Source organism: Rhagoletis zephyria, unplaced genomic scaffold (genome assembly GCF_001687245.7).
Source record: "Rhagoletis zephyria isolate East Lansing unplaced genomic scaffold, Rhagoletis_zephyria_1.1 Rzeph_scaffold_00192, whole genome shotgun sequence".
In the NCBI taxonomy this organism is placed as follows: Eukaryota; Metazoa; Arthropoda; class Insecta; order Diptera; family Tephritidae; genus Rhagoletis; species Rhagoletis zephyria.
Window position 1 is genome coordinate 389,268 of NW_016157276.1, and position 18,826 is coordinate 408,093.

General features: G+C 32.3%; 1 protein-coding gene across 1 annotated transcript in view; it reads right to left on the reverse strand.

Annotated features, from left to right (window-relative positions):
* LOC108358007 (potassium channel subfamily T member 1-like) overlaps positions 1-15,133 on the reverse strand; it is a 401,062-nt gene extending 385,929 nt beyond the window's left edge. Inside the window, exon 1 of the mRNA XM_017609121.1 lies at positions 14,240-15,133. Within this exon, the coding sequence (XP_017464610.1) occupies positions 14,240-14,520 (281 nt within the window). The 5' untranslated portion in view covers positions 14,521-15,133. The remainder of the gene's footprint in view (positions 1-14,239) is intronic.
* Between the last annotated feature and the right edge of the window lie 3,693 nt (positions 15,134-18,826).

Here is an 18,826-nt window from a genome sequence, read left to right on the forward strand (position 1 = left end):
GCTCAAATTAGAGTTATAAACATTTGAATTAAATATTCATACAAAAGAACAAAAAGTGATTTGCCAAAGTGAACTTTTATAGCCAAACGAAAAAAAAAAAATCTTAATAAATACTATAAGAAATATATATGTATGTATATACGCATATATATACACTTGAATATACGAATTCATTAAAATAAACGCAAAAAGTTTACTGAAAAGAAATTTGAGACGCTGAGAAAATAGCTGTATTTTATAACTGAAAAAGTGCAGTTCATCAAATCTACAACAACAACACATTAAATACCGCAAAATCATGTCACGCCACACCACATTCGATTTGTTGGCAGATGTTCCAGAATTTAACGGAAAAGCTGAGGAGCTGGATCTGTTTATTTTACACGTAGATGAGCTACGCAACATTACAACAACAACGGAACCCAATTTCTTAAGGCTATTTGATTTAAGAATACGTAATAAAATAGTAGGTAAGGCAAACATTTCGCTTATAAATAACGGAAATCCATTAGAATGGGAAATTATAAAAAATATATTAAAAACCAATTTTGGAATTTGCGAAAATATTGAAACTATTGTTAATAAAATAAAAGCCGCAGAATGTAAGAATACAATTAATGATTTGTACGAATATTTAGTTGGACAACTAACAAAGCTTAACTTGAGAGCAAACCTTGAAAATAATAATTGGTATGACTACGTGTCTAATGAAAAAATGGTTTTAAAAATTTTTATAAATAAATTGCCATTTGAACCAAAATTAATACTTAATGCTAGAAACCCAAAATCATTGATGAGTGCTAAAGAAATTTTAATTGAAACTAATTACTTGTATAAAAACTTGAATTACAATAACAGAGGCTCAAGAAATGTTAACTCGCAACAGCCTGTACAGCAAAGTACATTAAACAATAATAGTAACAGAAACTTTCGTAGTAGTAATGTGCAAAATAGTAGAGCACCGGAATCAACCTCAAATCCTAGACGAGAACCACCTAACAACTACCAAAAAAGCTCACAAACTAGAATGTCAAACACAACAACAACCAGACAGAATTCAAACAGTATGAGACTACAACGAGATGAACAAATGGAAGTTGACAACATCGAAGCAGAAAATTTTCACTCGCACGCCACAGATCTCTTCCCTATATAATAGTCATGACAAAAACCTTACCAATTAAAATGTTGATAGATTCTGGAGCAGCTACATCTTTAATCAATAGAAATTTATTTGACAGTAGTTTTAGACAAAAACTGGACAACCCTATTACACTAAAAACAATAAATTCAAAAGCTTTAATAGAATCAAAAGTAACTATTCCTCTGTTTAAAGAATTTAATTTACCAAATGTTAAAGTAGAAATGTTAGAAGCTAACTTAGAAAATAACTTTGATGGAATTATTGGTTGTAATATACTAAAACCATTAAAAGCAAAAATAGATTTTGAAAATCAAGAGTTGGTAACGGAAAATGCATCTTGTAAATTGCTATTTGATGATCACATTGAGACAAAAATTAAAAAATCAGAGTTAGACAACTTATGTTCTAAAATAATAGAAATTCAATTTCATAAGCCAGATATTCAGCACATTACAGAAAAACTGACAATTGATCATTTAAATAAAGAAGAAATAGAAAACCTTACAACCTTAATAAAAAGATTTAATTCAATTTTTTATAAAGAAGGGGACGTTCTCACAACAACTGTTAGTAAATATCAGCATACAATACCAACTATTAACGACATACCCATTTATTCAAAAGCTTATCGATTTCCTGAAATTCATAGAGAAGAAGTGGATAAACAGGTAAAAGATATGTTGAAGTCTGGTATACTAACAAAATCTTCTAGCCCATATAATGCACCTATTTGGGTAGTTCCAAAAAAATTGGATAACTCTAAAGTTCAAAAATGGCGCGTTGTTATTGATTACAGAAGACTCAATGACGTGACCGTTGAAGATAAATTCCCTATACCCAATATAGAGGACCTATTCTCAAAACTAGGCAATTCAAATTATTTTTCAACATTAGATTTAGCTAAGGGCTTTCATCAGATTTCAATATGCCCGAAAGACAGACATAAAACCGCGTTTTCCACCTCAACAGGTCACTATGAATATACCCGCATGCCGTTCGGGCTTAAAAACGCCCCGGCGTCCTTTCAGCGAATGATGAATGAAGTTCTGCATGATTTTGTAAACAACATTTGCGTAGTATATCTTGATGACATCTTGATATTTTCTACATCACTTCATGAGCATTTAGTTTCTTTAGAAAAAATTTTCAAACGACTTTCTGAATACAATCTAAAAGTTCAGATTGATAAATGCAACTTTTTTAAAAGAGAATCCGAATATTTAGGACACATAATCTCAGCCGATGGAATTAAGCCAAATCCTGGAAAAATAGAAGTAATTAATAAAATAAAACTTCCACAAACTCGCAAGCAAATAAGGTCATTCCTTGGTCTCTCTGGTTTTTACAGAAAATTCATAAAAGATTTCAGTCGAGTTGCCCTTCCAATGACTATGTGTTTAAAAAAAGAATCTAAAGTCAATATAAATGATAACAAATACAGAGAATCTTTTTGTAAATTAAAACAACTTATTACTTCAAGTCCAGTACTAGCATATCCCGACTTTCGGAAAATATTTGTTCTTTCCACAGATGCTAGTAATGCTGCGCTCGGTGCTGTTTTGTCACAAAACGGCCATCCGATTGCGTTTGCTTCAAGGACATTGAATACGCATGAATGTAACTATAGTACCATAGAAAAAGAGCTACTTGGAATTGTTTGGGCGACGAAGCATTTTCGACACTTCTTATTTGGTCGAAAATTTAAGATTCAAACAGACCATCGACCTTTGGTTTGGCTGAACTCCTTAAAAGAACCTAATATGAAGTTGCAGCGCTGGAAGATAAAGCTCAATGAATACGATTTTGACATCGAATATATAAAGGGTCAAACGAATAATGTCGCAGACTTTTTAAGTCGTGCTGACCTTAACTGTTTCGAAGAAAAGTCAGAAAATCCTCCATCTGACTTAGCAACAATACATAGTGGTGAGGAAAATTTGGACGATCACATCTATATAACTGAATCCCCTGTTAATATATATAAACACCAAATCATTATAGAGTTAGGGAAAGTTAATAAATGGATAAAGAAAGTTTTATATAAAAACAAAACGCGAACAGTAGTTACTCTTAAAATGTATGAGGAAGAATATGTAAAAAATATTTTAAAAGAACTTTTACCTGTTAAGGGAACCGTCGGTATTTTTTGTAGCAATTTCGATATTTTCAAATTATTCCAAAATACTATAGTGAACTACTTTTCAAAAGTACCAGGGACTAGATTTTTAAAATGCTGCAAATTTTTAAAAGATATAATGGACAAAGCTGAGCTATTAGAAGTAATAGAAAAACACCACAGCGCTAAAAACCACAGAGGCATAGAAGAAACATACAACGATCTTAAACGTGTATATTATTTTCCAAATCTTAAATTAGAAGTCCAAAAATACGTAAATAATTGCATCATATGCAACATGTGCAAATATGATCGACATCCTATAAGAAATAAGTTTTGTCTTACAGAGACACCTAAAAATCCAAATGAAATTTTACATATAGATATCTGGTTTTTAAACAAAAACACTACATTTTTAACCTGCATAGATAAACTTACTAAACATGTATCCATTCACTCTCTGTCAGATAAAAACTCAATAACTATTGTTGACATGTAAAAGAAAGGTTCGCCATTTTAGGAAAACCGACTAAAGTTATAGCAGATAATGAGTTTAACACTGCATACATAAAAAATTTTCTAACTTCAGAAAATGTTGAATATCATTTCACATCACCTAATACACACACAGGTAATTCTGATATAGAACGCTTCCATTTAACGCTCAATGAGCACATACGAATATTTAAACTAGAAAAGAAAAACCGGGAAGTTGACGACAAAACTTTGGTATTTAAAGCTGTACAATTTATAACGATACAACACATAGCACGACTGAACATAAACCTATTAATCTTTTACATAAGCAAATTGATAAATCTGAGTGGCAAAAGCTCCACGAACTTTTACATAAAAAGAAAGAGAAAAATATAACCAAAATTAATAAAAATAGAGAAGATTGTCAAGATTTTAAGAATCGAGAACTAGTTAAAAACCTTGGTTTTCAAAATCTTAAACAAAAGCCAAAGTATATTATTAAAAATGTTCAGAAAAAAGAAAAAACTCACTTTTTAGATGAAAATGGTTGCAAAAGAGACAGAAGGATAGTTAAAAGAAGATATAAATATCAAGGAGAAATAAATGATGTAAAATTTGATAGAAAGATAACTGGAAGAAATTATTCTAAAAGATCTTAAAAAACATACTTGTATATACTATGTACATTTGCTTACATAAACATTAGATATTAGCATTAATAAAAAATACCGCTTATCCAAATTAAACAAGTTTGGTATCCAATGAAAGAGGACTGAAATAGCTTTAAAACTGAAATGTCGAAACGAGGAAAGCCACACATCGAAAAATATTTCAATAAAAAATGTTAATTAATTACCATGGAACAAACATTTAGTATTAAGTTATACAAATTTATAAATAGAGGTGGTAACCTTCATTCGTTATTTCTGTTTAAAAGCTATTTCAGTCCTCTTTCATATTATACCAAATTTGTTTAATTTGGATAAGCGGTTTCTTTATTATCCGGATAGGGCGTTTATTTCTTAATAAAAAATATTAGGTCAAATTTAACTCGGAAAAAAATAACTGTTAATTTCGGTCCTCGGAATATTGTGCAAGTGCACAGACGAATATCGAACCAGTTATAGAAGAAAGCATTAAAAATGAGTTACAAAAACTAAAATCGAAAAACGCTGATGACGTGACAGTTTCTCCAAATTCCTTCCTTTTTTTATTTACCTAAATCACCTAATTTACCCATCCACATTATTTCTTAAAAATACATGACATCCGAATTCGCATTCGCATCCGCGGATGTTAGCTTTTAAACATCCGCATCCGCATTCGCATCCGCGGATGTCTAAAATTCCACATTCGCAACATCCCTGGTTTGCACCATTAGTGAACTCACATGAAAATATACATATGTGTAACAGCTTCAGTATATTAAACAACTCACCGAGAGACATCATTTAATGAGTCTGTGCTTAGTCTTTGTTTTTATTCGTACGTTTTTATTTGATGAGTCTGCTGAATTCTTCTTTTTCTTATTTTGATATTTAACTTTCCTCTATAAATAACGGGTAATAAACTTAGACTGAGCACGAAGTAGGTAAATGTTTGTAAAGGCCATAGTAAAAAAAAACAAAGATTTTGTCTGTTTAATGTCAAAGAACAAGCAATTATTGTATCATTTTGTGGCATCGTTTTTATGCTTAACTTCATAAAACATAAAATTTATGAGACGTGGCTGTGCTTTCGGCTTTTAACATAGAAGTTATGCAGAAGATTTTCATACCATTTATGCATAATGAATGATCATGAAATATTCTTCTATCAAAGTTTCTTAAATCAGTTTGCAGCTCTCTAGAAAAAATGCTCGTATATTTATTTCTTCAAGAAAATTTACAGCAAAAACAAAGTAATTTTTCAAGCAATAGGAAAAATGTTTCTTGTGATTTCCAAAAGTATCGGAAAAACTTCAAATAGCATAACAGCAACTTCCATTTGGAAATCCTCAATTATTCATACATTTCCAATAGCAAACACTCACACTTAACCCTCATTAGGGTCAAAATTGATACTTTTTAAATTTTTAATCCGATTTTCTCACTTGCCTTGGGTTCGATCACTTATTTTTTGCCAAAAAAACTAAAATATTTTTTACCATGGAATTTTACATTGTAATTGAAATATTTTTTAGCTATAGTTACGAATTGAACCCAATTGACACTATCTTCACATAACAGAGAAACTTTAATTTTTCATTGGGATTCGGTAGAAATAATTCCCCGTCGAAGCAATACCGCCCAGTTCGTTGAGCAAACACAGTTCATTGGGACCAGCATATCACAACCAACTGGAGCCAGCACAAATAAACCTAAAATCCGCCCAATGTGGAATGTGCAACCAATTTCTAGGTAATGTGTTAAAGATGAAGAAAAGCAAATGACAAATACTAAACAATTATCAACAAATCAGCTCAAAACATTTTGTTTAATCCAGAAAACCGCCAAGTTTCCCAGTATCAAAAAAGACCCTAAGACCAATTAAGTTTGTGCTTTAAGAGACTAATGAGGGTTAAACAATTTCGCAATCAAGCATATACACATGTACTCTCAAGTGAATAGGTTTTTAAACATACATTTGAACGAGGAAAATAAAGATAGAAACCCTAGAGGTAAGACCATCTTAATAAGTTACACATCTAAGTATATGCACTCTAATGGTACTCACCATCAATACTAACAGACTAGTTAGCACATCTCCCCACAGCTCTTCCCACATGTAACGTTGTTACTCATACGTCATGTCGGACTTTGTAGCATAGACAGCTACACGGCACAAGGACGGAAGAATAAACAGCTCAGCTCGAGCATCGCTGTCAATCAGTTTTTGCAATTCACTGGTGCACCACTAGTGCACACAGTAAAGCATTTTCAGTAGGTGATATATGTATGTAAATGTATGTTGGTCTTACTTATTGATACTCAATAGATCACTTACCTGAAAAGAAATAACAAAAAAAAAAACCGATATGAAATAAAAATAATTTATCACACGTGTGAAGGCATTACAGTGTGTATAAATGTTGAATATTTCTGAATATAAATAAAATCGCAAAGCTCATTATTAGCATAACCGTATAATAAACTCCTAGCCCATAGCCCCAGCAGCTGGCGCTAACTTACACTTTAAATTTATAATTTAATTATAAGCTTAATAGATTAAATAAATAAATTCCAACAGAGAATAAAATTTTTATACATATCTGGGATTAAATTTCATTAAAATAAATAGAAGCTCTTCCTTTTCATGAAGAATTTATGGTGTTTTGGTTTCTTCCTTTAACAGTCTAAACAGAACCAAATCGCTGTGCGTATTTCGTCGGACGGAGCGATGCTGTCGAATGATATTTGCCGCAACATTTCGGTTAGTAAAACAAAACTAAAACAAATCTCACAGCAGTTGATTTGTGAATAAAAAAAATATAGAAAGAAAGAAAAGCAAGTAGCTGAATTCCCAAGTTTCTCAATTGCGCGTCCTCCTGATAATTATTTATATAAAAGTGAAGAAAAGAAGTTAATTTTCACTGACTGCTGATTTTGCGACCGGCGCACAGTGTATCATTTCCATATTCTAGAAAAGATTAATTCCATTATTTTGTGTCGCCAAATTTGAAAACAACGTCAAGAATATTTTTAGAAATGCCTGATAAATACGAAACAATAACAACTAAAAAATTTTAATCAAAGTGTATGGCGGGACGGGGTTTGATTTGGAAAATTACCGAGCACAATAATATTTAAACTTTTATATTTGAAACTGAATCTCAATGTTTATTTTGTCGGTGTTATGTGATTTATGCAACAATTACTAAAATACCATTTTGGTCTTATTTGCTTGGGTATGTTCTTTTTAATGAATATACATTTTTGGGATTTTAGTAAACTAGGACTGAGTATTGTTATGTTTTTTTGTATCAACTTAAAGTTCAAATTTCTTTAAAATTTTCTAGATTTTCTGGGGCAATGCATCTATTGAGAAAAAATGGAAAGCCGATTCCCGAGTTTTTTAGATCGATTCATGGATTCAAACCGTTTTCAAAGTAAATTAAAAAAAATTAACGCCGGTTTTGAAATCGCTTAAAAGTTGTACTTTGTTATACTACAATTTAATGGGCTACAAAACTGCATTCACAAAAAAAATTTTAAAAATTTGTAAATTTGTAATGTACTCATGTTACTCAACTTCGGTGTAAAAAAGTGCATAACTCAATTTGATTTGTAGAGTGCACCCCACAATACTATACTTAAATATTGGGCAATACTCATACCTACCATTGTGATTTTTTTAATTTTTTTTTTTAGATGGCACATTTTCAAAAACAATTTTTTTTTATCAAAAAATGTGTATGTGAAAAAATGTTCAAGAAAAAACATTTTTAATATTTCTCCATATGTATATACCTAAATATTTATTTATCCACTCATTAGCGAACATAACCACTTAAAGAAACATATTTAGATATCTTAAACAATGTCGCTCACTGCATTACCTTCTCATATCTACATACATATATAAAAGCATTACTTAGCCATTTCGTTGCATTGTTTATAAATTTTCAAGCATCCACTTATTCCATTTATTCTGCACCAACTTAGCAACAATATTCAATACATAGTTGCAAGCTTGCTTCTTTGCTAGTTTTCTTGTTGCCAATCATGATGAATTTGTACTGTTGATTTTTAGTTGTATCCGCAAAGGATATAGTAGCTATTACCTGCTTTTGTTTTAAATTTTTTTCTATTTCGTGTGTTCTGTGTTTGTATATGCAGCCTTTGCAGTTCCTTTAGTGGAACTTTTTCTTTCCACTTAAATATATATGTAGTACACGGCGATACTTTTATAAACAATGTACGTCTTTGTAGGTGGCTTCTCAGCCGTGTAACGAGTTAATTGCTGAACATATATATGCCAAATAGCATAGACGATTAGAACAACGCTCAGAGAAAGAGTGCTTCTAATGTACATACATACATACATAAATAGATAGATAGATATATAGATATCGTAAACCTACCAGAAAAGACTATTTAAATAAACACCCAAGAAAACACCAGTATTTTATAGGTAGCTTTACCCGTTACATTGGATAAACTTTCTATGAATTTCTTAACCGAATTGAGACAACTTTACCGTCTTACACTTTAGTGTCTTGTAAATTTCTGTACTTTCTAGCGTTTGTTAAAAGGACCCAATGAACATTGGACTTAGTTAACAATTCAAAAATAATTGGAAAACCAATCTTTTTTCTATTCTCTCCCTCAATAACTTATGTGGAATAGATTAGTATTAGATTCGAAAACTAGGCCATTCTCCAGCAAAAGGGAATCTTTGTTATCCAATGTATTTTTTCTCCATTTTGAATTCGAAATCTAGCCCACTATCGAATTGAAATTTTAATGAGAGAGTGAGAGTGATTTTCCTATATTTTCCGTCCAGAATGAGCTGCACTTCACTTCCTCTCTTGTTACTATTGTTTAAATTTTTTTTTTCGTCCCCATCTCGAGTGTATTTGCAATATACTATGATTTTTGGATAACTAAGTCTATAAGCCTTTCCGATTATTTGCCGAAGATAAGATAAAATGTACCACGTACACTTCTGTTCTTTTGCGAAATTGCGGAAGAAAATCTGTAAAGCAAGCAGAGAAGGACGAAGCATCAAAGCATATACGAACGCTGCCCCCGTCACGATATAAAAATCGTATAAATTAAATTCCATGCCACAATGCCTGCCATTCATGGAAATATGAAATACAGTACTCTCCCACAGCTAAACCACCCAAGTAGCAATTAAATTAAAAACCACAGTGCAAATAAATTAACACGTCACTCATAGCCAGCGCTTTGTTCAACAACAAAAAAAAGCTTACTCGTATAATAACAAATAAGTTTAAATGACAATATTTCACGAAAGAATTCCACCGAGTTTTTTTCTTTTTTTTTTGCTCATAGCAAAATGTCAAAAAAGCTACAGTGTTTTAATTAGTAGCTTAAAATATTTAACGACAATACTTGAACACTGCCAATGGCATTCGCGCTACAGCCGCCGGTCGGCCGAAAACACCCTCTACTTGCAGCTTGCCACACAACCGCATTGGATAGATACTCAATTAGTGTGGGAATTTGAAGTGAATGACGTTGGAATTTCGATGAGTCTGNCGTTTTGCTCGTCGCTCTCTTCATCGCTCCACTACATTCCTGTCCTTAGTTTTTTTCAGATACCACAAATGCGCGATCCAGAAAATTCTTCTATCATTCTTGCCACAAATGTATGTTTTCTTCGAAAATACTCAAGTACTACCAGTAGAGTACTCTACTGTCAAATACCTTTTACTCGCAGTAGTTGCGGAAGGCAAAGTAAATACTCTACGCGTGTTGCTATTGATCGGTAGTTTACGTACGCTTGCTGAAACTGGTTTATGCTTACTCACAATTGACCCGAACGATGAAAGTAGGGGATGGAAAGTATTTGCGCGGCGATCGGATGTCTTGTTGGGCCGTTTAAATGGAATTGCGCAGGAGTCTAGTATGTACATAGCAGCATAAGGCATGTACAAGTGAGTGAGGTTGTTGGTATATGCATACATACATACATACATACATAATTCGTGCTTCACTCCATTAACCGTAATTGACAGCAAGCTGCGCTTATGAGCTACGGCCGAGTGGACTTAGTGGTGGAGATTGCTAGTGCACACAATGCTTAAACAATGGCAGTCAGAAATATTTTGACTGACTTTGTTGTTGATAGTTAGTGATATCAACGTTGAGGCAGATTGGTTGATAGCTGATACATCGAAATTCTTGACATATTTTTGGTACTGACACAAAGGTGGTGAGGGTATTGTATTGAATGGTAGCGTTGAGATGACAACTCAGTGGACAGTTTACCGGCTTAGGATGCCTTTATATTCGGCAGGTATTTATTAGAAGATGTCACTCATTGTTTGTCATCCGCAAGGGAAGATATTTATTTTTAGCAGAATAATTTAATACTTTTCTACCTGATTTGCTAAGCTTCCATTTATGCATTTAATACTACGTTGTTTTCTGCAAAGTGGAAATTACATAGTTGAAAAGAGTGGGGTAAGTCAAAACATCAATAACAAAATCCCAAAACTCTTTTTGCGCCAGTACGCCACAATTTTATTTGCAGTGGTTTGAAATTTGAATTTCATAGTCAAACATCAAACTAAGATATATAAAAAATCATGTGTAAAACTTAGTTAAGGGTGCGCCTAATCTTAAGTAAACTACACTCAAATTGACCTAGGAATATGTTCTCGGAAACATTTTAACACTCTAGCCCATACGCGTATATGTAATTTCAGGCCTTTCCGAAAATTTCCCTAAAAGCAAAATAATGGAAAAATATGACGGAAAATGCGGCTGAATGGTTAAAGGTGCGTACTACCACTGCTTGGGACCTGAGTTCAATAACTGGTCCAGCCACATATAATCTAGAAGAAGTTTTTTCCTACGACGTGCATAGTGTTCTATTTTAGGAAGAAAGTAACGATAACAAATACCCCAAGAACGCTAAAAGTAGCGAAATAAATGTTATGGTATTTAAAGCTTTTAAGATGGGAAATTCGGTTACAAATAGTCTTCCTGGATAAAATAATTACCTTAATCTTGAAAATGTCATTTAAATGTATGTTTTAAATTTTTTCTCCTCAAACCAGTATGCCATGAACTTTTGAAAAATTTTAAACAGTTGTTGCATCAAGGAATCCATTTCCATTGCTTGCAGGAACCGAAAAACGTTTTTAAATATTTTTAACCGATTTCGAAAAAAGTAGAAAGGTTATCAATGCAGTGGACTGTTTTTTTGTTCTATGCTACCGGCGAATTTGGACCACGTGAGCTGTTTACGATAATTCTCTTTTATCAGAAAAGTGGTTTTTATATGAGTATTTTTTCGTAGAAAATTATGGTTTTTAAATCCCTTAAAAGCAGCTTTTAGATGAAATAGACAATTTTACTTTTGAAGGTCATTTTAAAGATCTGATGAACTAAAAATTACCTTCACCTCGAAACAGATCCTCAAAAGTAATATTTTTTAATCTTTTTTTACCTGAAAATAGCATGCGAAGATTGGAGAAGAAGCTCGGCCAAACACTTTACAAAATGTTTTAGCACACNAATATGACGGAAAATGCGGCTGAATGGTTAAAGGTGCGTACTACCACTGCATGGGACCTGGGTTCAATAACTGGTCCAGCCACATATAATCTAGAAGAAGTTTTTTCCTACGACGTGCACAGTGTTCTATTTAAGGAAGAAAGTAACGATAACAAATACCCCAAGAACGCTAAAAGTAGCGAAATAAATGTTATGGTATTTAAAGCTTTTAAGATGGGGAATTCGGGAAAAATAGTCTTCTTGGATAAAATAATTACCTTAATCTTGAAAATGTAATTTAAATGTATGTTTTAAATTTTTTCTCCTCAAACCAGTATGCCATGAACTTTTGAAAAATTTTAAACAGATTTTGCATCAAGGAATCCATTTCCATACTTGCAGGAACCGAAAAACGTTTTTAAATAGTTTTAACCGATTTCGATAAAAGTAGAAAGGTTATCAATGCAGTGGACTGTTTTTTTGTCCTATGCTACCGGCGAATTTGGACCACGTAAGCTGTTTACGATCATTCTCTTTTATAAGGAAAGTGGTTTTTATATGAGTATTTTTCGTAGAAAATTATGGTTTTTAAATCCCTGAAAAGCAGCTATTAAATGAAATAGACAATTTTACTTTTGAAGGTCATTTTAAAGATGTGATGAACTAAAAATTACCTTCACCTCAAAACAGATCTTCAAAAGTAACGTTTTTTAATCTTTTTTTTACCTGAAAATAGCATGCGAAGATTGGAGGAGAAGCTCGGCCAAACACTTTGCAAAATGTTTTAGCACAAACTATTACACAGGACAACACTGATTTTGATGTAGCAAATGTTAACGAGTCTTTTATAGACTTTTTTGTGCTGATTACGAGAACGAAAGTATACAGTTTCCATCAGCTCCAGATTTTGTGAAAAACGAAGTTTTAAGAAATTTCGTTTTGTGCAATACTTGAGAAGCTCTGTCCCTCGTACAACAATAAAAAAATACTGGAAAATTGTGATATCAAANGCATGCGAAGATTGGAGGAGAAGCTCGGCCAAACACTTTGCAAAATGTTTTAGCACAAACTATTACACAGGACAACACTGATTTTGATGTAGCAAATGTTAACGAGTCTTTTATAGACTTTTTTGTGCTGATTACGAGAACGAAAGTATACAGTTTCCATCAGCTCCAGATTTTGTGAAAAACGAAGTTTTAAGAAATTTCGTTTTGTGCAATACTTGAGAAGCTCTGTCCCTCGTACAACAATAAAAAAATACTGGAAAATTGTGATATAAAAAAAAAGTAAGTAAGAATGGCCACAGTGGAGAAGAAAAGCTTACGTTACGTAACTATTTTGTCTCATAACCAATATACTCATGTATGTAGCTTAAGGTTATATTTTTTGTCTTTTTTCTGTTGGTTCTAATTACATTTATGTTTTTCTGTTTTCCTTTATATTCACTTTATCTCCATACTCTATCGATAGTAACATCCACCAAAATATCAATAAAAAAACCGAAAAAAATTTCGATAACAATTCGATAAAAATATCGACAGCAAAAACGATAACAATATTGGTAGTAAAATCGATAACAAAATCGATAAAAATATCGTTAACAAAATCGATAACCAAATCGATAACTATATCGATAACGAAATCCCTAAATATATCGATTACAAAATAGATAATAATATCGATAACAAAATAGATAACAATATCGACAACAAAATCGACAAATATGAGTGTTTTTACTCTCTAGAAAATAATTTATGCAACCTCACATACGCGGTTTTGCATTTTGTTGATAAGCTGTTTTGTACTTTAAACGACGATTTTTGTTGGCCTGTGTTATTATTATTAATGACAATGGACGACTAGATATTGAATGGAAAGTTTGGAAGTGGAGTCTTCTGCAAAGAACTCTCCACTTAACTCAAACTCAAAATTTTGCACCATTGTACAAAGTTTCTTCTAGCATTTAGAAGACGCTTTTAAAGAATTTGAGGGTTAGTTTTGTAAAATCTTAACAGCAAAAGTAACAAGCAAGTTCTCTTAGTACAAAATTTTTCTTCTACTATCTTTTTCGAAGCGCTACACTACGTTCTAAATTGTATTCGATAAACATCAAATTCGTTTATTAAACGACCTAGTGTAAACAACCTCCCTAATGAAAACTGAAATTAGCTACAAAAAAAGAGAATAAAAGCTCACCTGCCAATGGGACAAGCTTGCGTTGCTGTAACCTGTATTTGTAAGTACTTACTTTGAAATTGTATTTAAAATGTATTAAATAATAAAACAACTAAGAATATCTTAATACATGTTTCATATTTTAATATTTACCGTTCATCCAAACGCATACTACTCCGGCTAATATCACTCCAAGCGGACATCGAACGTGGTCGCTGAAAGAAGGATTTCGAAGTGCGGCGTGCTGGTGGCAATTGTTGTGGTGGAAATCCGGGTGGCGGTGTGGGTGGTGTATCATTAATTTCGGCATGAAAGTTGACATTACGCGCCGTACGTGGCGATGATGAGGACACCAACGACGGCATAAAGGAAGCATGATGATTATCATCGGTCATCTCAAGGGCGGTATAGCTCACTTGAAACTGGTGGCTCATGGCGTGTGCCTTGAATGTGTATGTGTGCAGGTCTTGGCGCTCAGCACAACACTTAGCACTTTGCGCTAAGCGTTTGGCACAAATATTTTTGGAAAAAGCAATCAGCAGCAGCCAGTTTGAATCCTAGTCTTTTGGCTGTGGGTTTTATGCAATGCTACGAAATTGCTTCAACATGGATTAGCGTTGGTGGGATGGCGATACTAAGCATTTGCTGTGGTTGTGTTAGTTGCCGCAGCTTGCGCCTTAGTTGAATTTATCAAATTTATTTATTTGTATGATATTTTTTTGAATGTTTGTTTATTTATTTATTTTATTCTATTGACAAAAGTTCACTAACGACTTTGCATGGGATTATCGTCGGATTATGGTGAAATCGCTGGTAGCTGCGGCCATGCTCGTCGCGTGTGTGGTGGGGCTTAGATGTTTAAAGCTATGGCGTTAGTTTGGGGAGGAAGTTAGGGATCAGGGTGGGATTGAAGAGGGCAAATAAGTAGCTCTATTTATTTAGCACTCAACTGAGTTCAGTTTACTATCTGGTGCTATATATAATTTACTTTTTATGTCGATATCGTTAGCACGTCCAGGCGTATGAGCAACACGATCGCTCGACTGCTTTAACTTTTCATATATTTGATATGTTTCCACAGTTGAGCACTTTTCACTCACGCTTTACATTTAAATTTGTTTTTAAGTACAAATTTTTTTTTTTTTTTTTTTTTTTTTTTTTTCCTTTATCTCTCACTGGTCCAGCGACAAGCGCTTGGTTTCACAAATAATTATACAAGTATATATTTACTCATATAACTACTTTGCTTATTTACAAATACTTTGCATTCACTGTTATATTTTTCCCCCGCTTCTTTGTTCGCGTTCCTGCTGATTGTATGTAAATAAAAATAGTTAAATTTCATTGCAACATTTCAACCAACTGCGACTCAGTTGAACTGCTGGCTGACAGCGATAATGCGCATTTTTTTCTTTTCGTTGTACACTACAGCCATGACACTGTGTGCTTAAGTGTACTCCTCCCCCCTTTTACAAAATTCAACACACTTCATATTACCCGCTCTATTTGCACTCTTCTATGCTGCAACTTTATTTTATAGATTTTTTTTTACCCCAACTTTTATGTACACCCGTCATACTACATGCGGTGCACTTGCCACAATCGTTTACTGACAAGTGTCCGTTATTATTCCGTTGGAAAGTTATTGCTGCTCACTTGCAACAACTATTGCACCTAAATATTTGCACTGACCTCGTCGTGTACCCCATGCATCAGTGCAGTTACTCTTACTCTTAGATACAGTTCAGCATAACTGTCGCAACTTTTTTTATTATTATTATTATGCTACTTTGCTAGCGTTTATAAGTAGAAACATATGTACATACATATAAGCAAACAAATATATTTATTGTATGTATGTCTCAAGTTTATACTGTGCACAACATATTTGTACATACATATGTATAAATATATTAGCAATAAAATACAAATTCATACTCAAATGCACATACATACTTGTATGAAAGAATAGGTATGCATCCACATGCACAATGCAATTTTTTTCCTGCACATTCTGTCGCAACAAATACTCTTGTGTACATATGTATTCTCGTGACCCATTCACTTAAATTTTTATTTTTTTTTTATTAAATGCTGATATATTTTGATGACCAACTCATACAGCGATATTTGATTGCTATTGCTGCCGACACTAGCGGGTTGGAAATAGAACCGAAATAAAACCCTCTACTTACACACATAGTATGTTCGGTTAAGATATGAGGAGTGTTCAATCAAAAAATCATATATCAGCAATAGATTATTTTACAGAAACGGCGGAAAAATAAACGTTATTAAAAAAATAATAATTCGAATTTGTCTAAAGTAAATAAGCTCATATTTTTATGCAAAACGATGGAAATATAAATGTTTGATACGGGAAACCAATTTTTATTTTTTTTTTTAAATATTTTCACAAAGTGTTTAAAGATGATAGGTGGTTTTTCAGTTGCAGCTCCTCTTGCGGATAATATTAGAAATAAAAATATTAAATTAACAAAAATTAACATATTATCATCTTACCACTACTAAATATTTGGAGATGCCTAACCGTTAACACACCTCAGTTCACCTCACCCCACTTCAACCCACCTCAACTCAGCTAATTTAAACTCACCTGAACACACTTCATCTCAGTTCAAACAAGCAAATCGCAGAGAAATTTTCAGCCTCATACCGGAGTCATACCGATAATTGCTGGCATTGCTTAAACTTTCGACTCGACTTGTGTATTAAAACGAGAAAACTTCGTAGCACTACATAGTTTTAGATGAATTTCGTCCCCTAATTATTTCAGCGCGACAGTTGGCAATGCCAATGTTGTCTAGTAATTTCATCTAATTTACGACTTATGCAGTGAAACTGCTTACTTTCGAAAATCCCGAAATAGTCCCGGAAAATTCTGGAAAATACCGTAATAGTTCCGAAAATACCGATATATTTAGTCATGAAAATCACAAATTGTTGCGAGAACCCCGAACACCCTGAAGTAGTCGCCCAAAATAAAGCCGTAAATATCAACGCAATCAAAAAAAACCAGAAGTAAACGGAAAAAATGCATGCAATTCTAATTATAGAATTTTCGTGCCTAAAATTGCACAGAAAAATAAGTACATATTAATTTCATATTTCTTATCACAATTTTTGTTTTGTTTTTTTATCTATTTTTTTTTTCTTTTTTAATCAATTTTTAAGATTTAAACAATCTCTATTTTTTATTTTTTTTTTTATTTTCTTTTCAAAGGTTTGGTTGTTATTGGTTTGAAAATAATAATTTTAAGTTTTATTTATTTTTAGGAATTTAATTATTTTTTTCGTGTATATATTTTTTAGTTTTTTGTTTAAATTTTTAGATTTTATTGTTAAAAAATTTTTTTTTAATTTCATTTCCTTTTTGGAAATTTAGTTTTCTTTTTAAATTAAATTTGTTATTCTTTTGTGAATTCCATTTTCTTTTAATTTTTAGATTTTATTTTTTTTTTTTAAGAAAAATAAATTTTTTTTATTTCATTTAATTTTTAGGATCTTATTAAATTTTTTTTTATTGTTTTTTTGCCGATTTTTGATACAAAAAATATTTTTAATCTAATTAAAGTTTTAAGTGCTATTTCTTTCTTTTTAGATTAAACTTTTTTCTATTTCTAATTTAGTTTTCTATTATTAATTAATTTGTATTTTTTTAAATGGAGTATATATAGGTACATTTTTTATTTACATTTACATTTAATTTAAAAAACTGATTTCTAAATGGCAAGCTGCATAACGCTAAGGCTTCCTCGTTGGCAGATTTTTTAATTAGTCTTTCGAATGTCAGTAAAGAGCAATCAAGCCTGAATTGAAAATTGTCTTACGAAAGACTGTGATAAGTTGAAAGCCAGTTTCCAGTATTGCCTTGTAAGAATAAGCGATATATAAATAGCAAATCGACTGGTTGCCAACCCGGTAGTCCATACTACTAGTATTCGCTTGTCAGCCATTTTTCTAATTGCCGTGTGCCTATTCATGTCAAAGGAAATAATATTTTTAATTGATTTTTCGTTAAATGCACTGTACGATATCGATACGTTGAGTGAATCCAAATTTGCAGATAACTCTTAAACCTTATGTAGTAGGTTTATAACAAATTTGATGATCTTTAATCTGGTGAAAACATTTAGAGATCGAAAAAGTAAAACTGGAGATCTTTGGAAAATGATGAAAATATAGTTTTATCAATTTTTAAAAATATGATAATTTCGCAAAATCTCAAAAGCTATTTCACTTTTTTATTTTTTACTTCAAGTTCTGATGCTAAGAGTTATGTGGCTCTCCAAAGTCTTTTTCGCCCGGCGAAGGGCGGGGGTTTTCCCACCCATTTCGTTAGTTTGGGTAAGCTATTTATTGGTACTCGGTATTTTATCTACTGGTAACATCCTTTTCAGCTTTATTTTGTTAGTCTGGTAAACTATGTTTATCAATAGATTACTTAGTCATATATGTCAGCAGCGGGTGGATTTTAAATTGAATAAATATCAAACAGCTGATTGCAGCTTACCAACTATCAATAAAGTAAGTTTACAATACAAAAAAAAAAATATATATATATGGGAAAAAATTGCCGAACATTAAGTTACCGAGTATCAAGCTAGGTGTGAAGGCCCTAGTATTTTCCAAAAAAAAACATTTTACTCAACGAACCGTCTAATGTGTACATATATCGAAATCAGCCAGTAGTTTTAAAAGTTTACCATTATTTCTAGA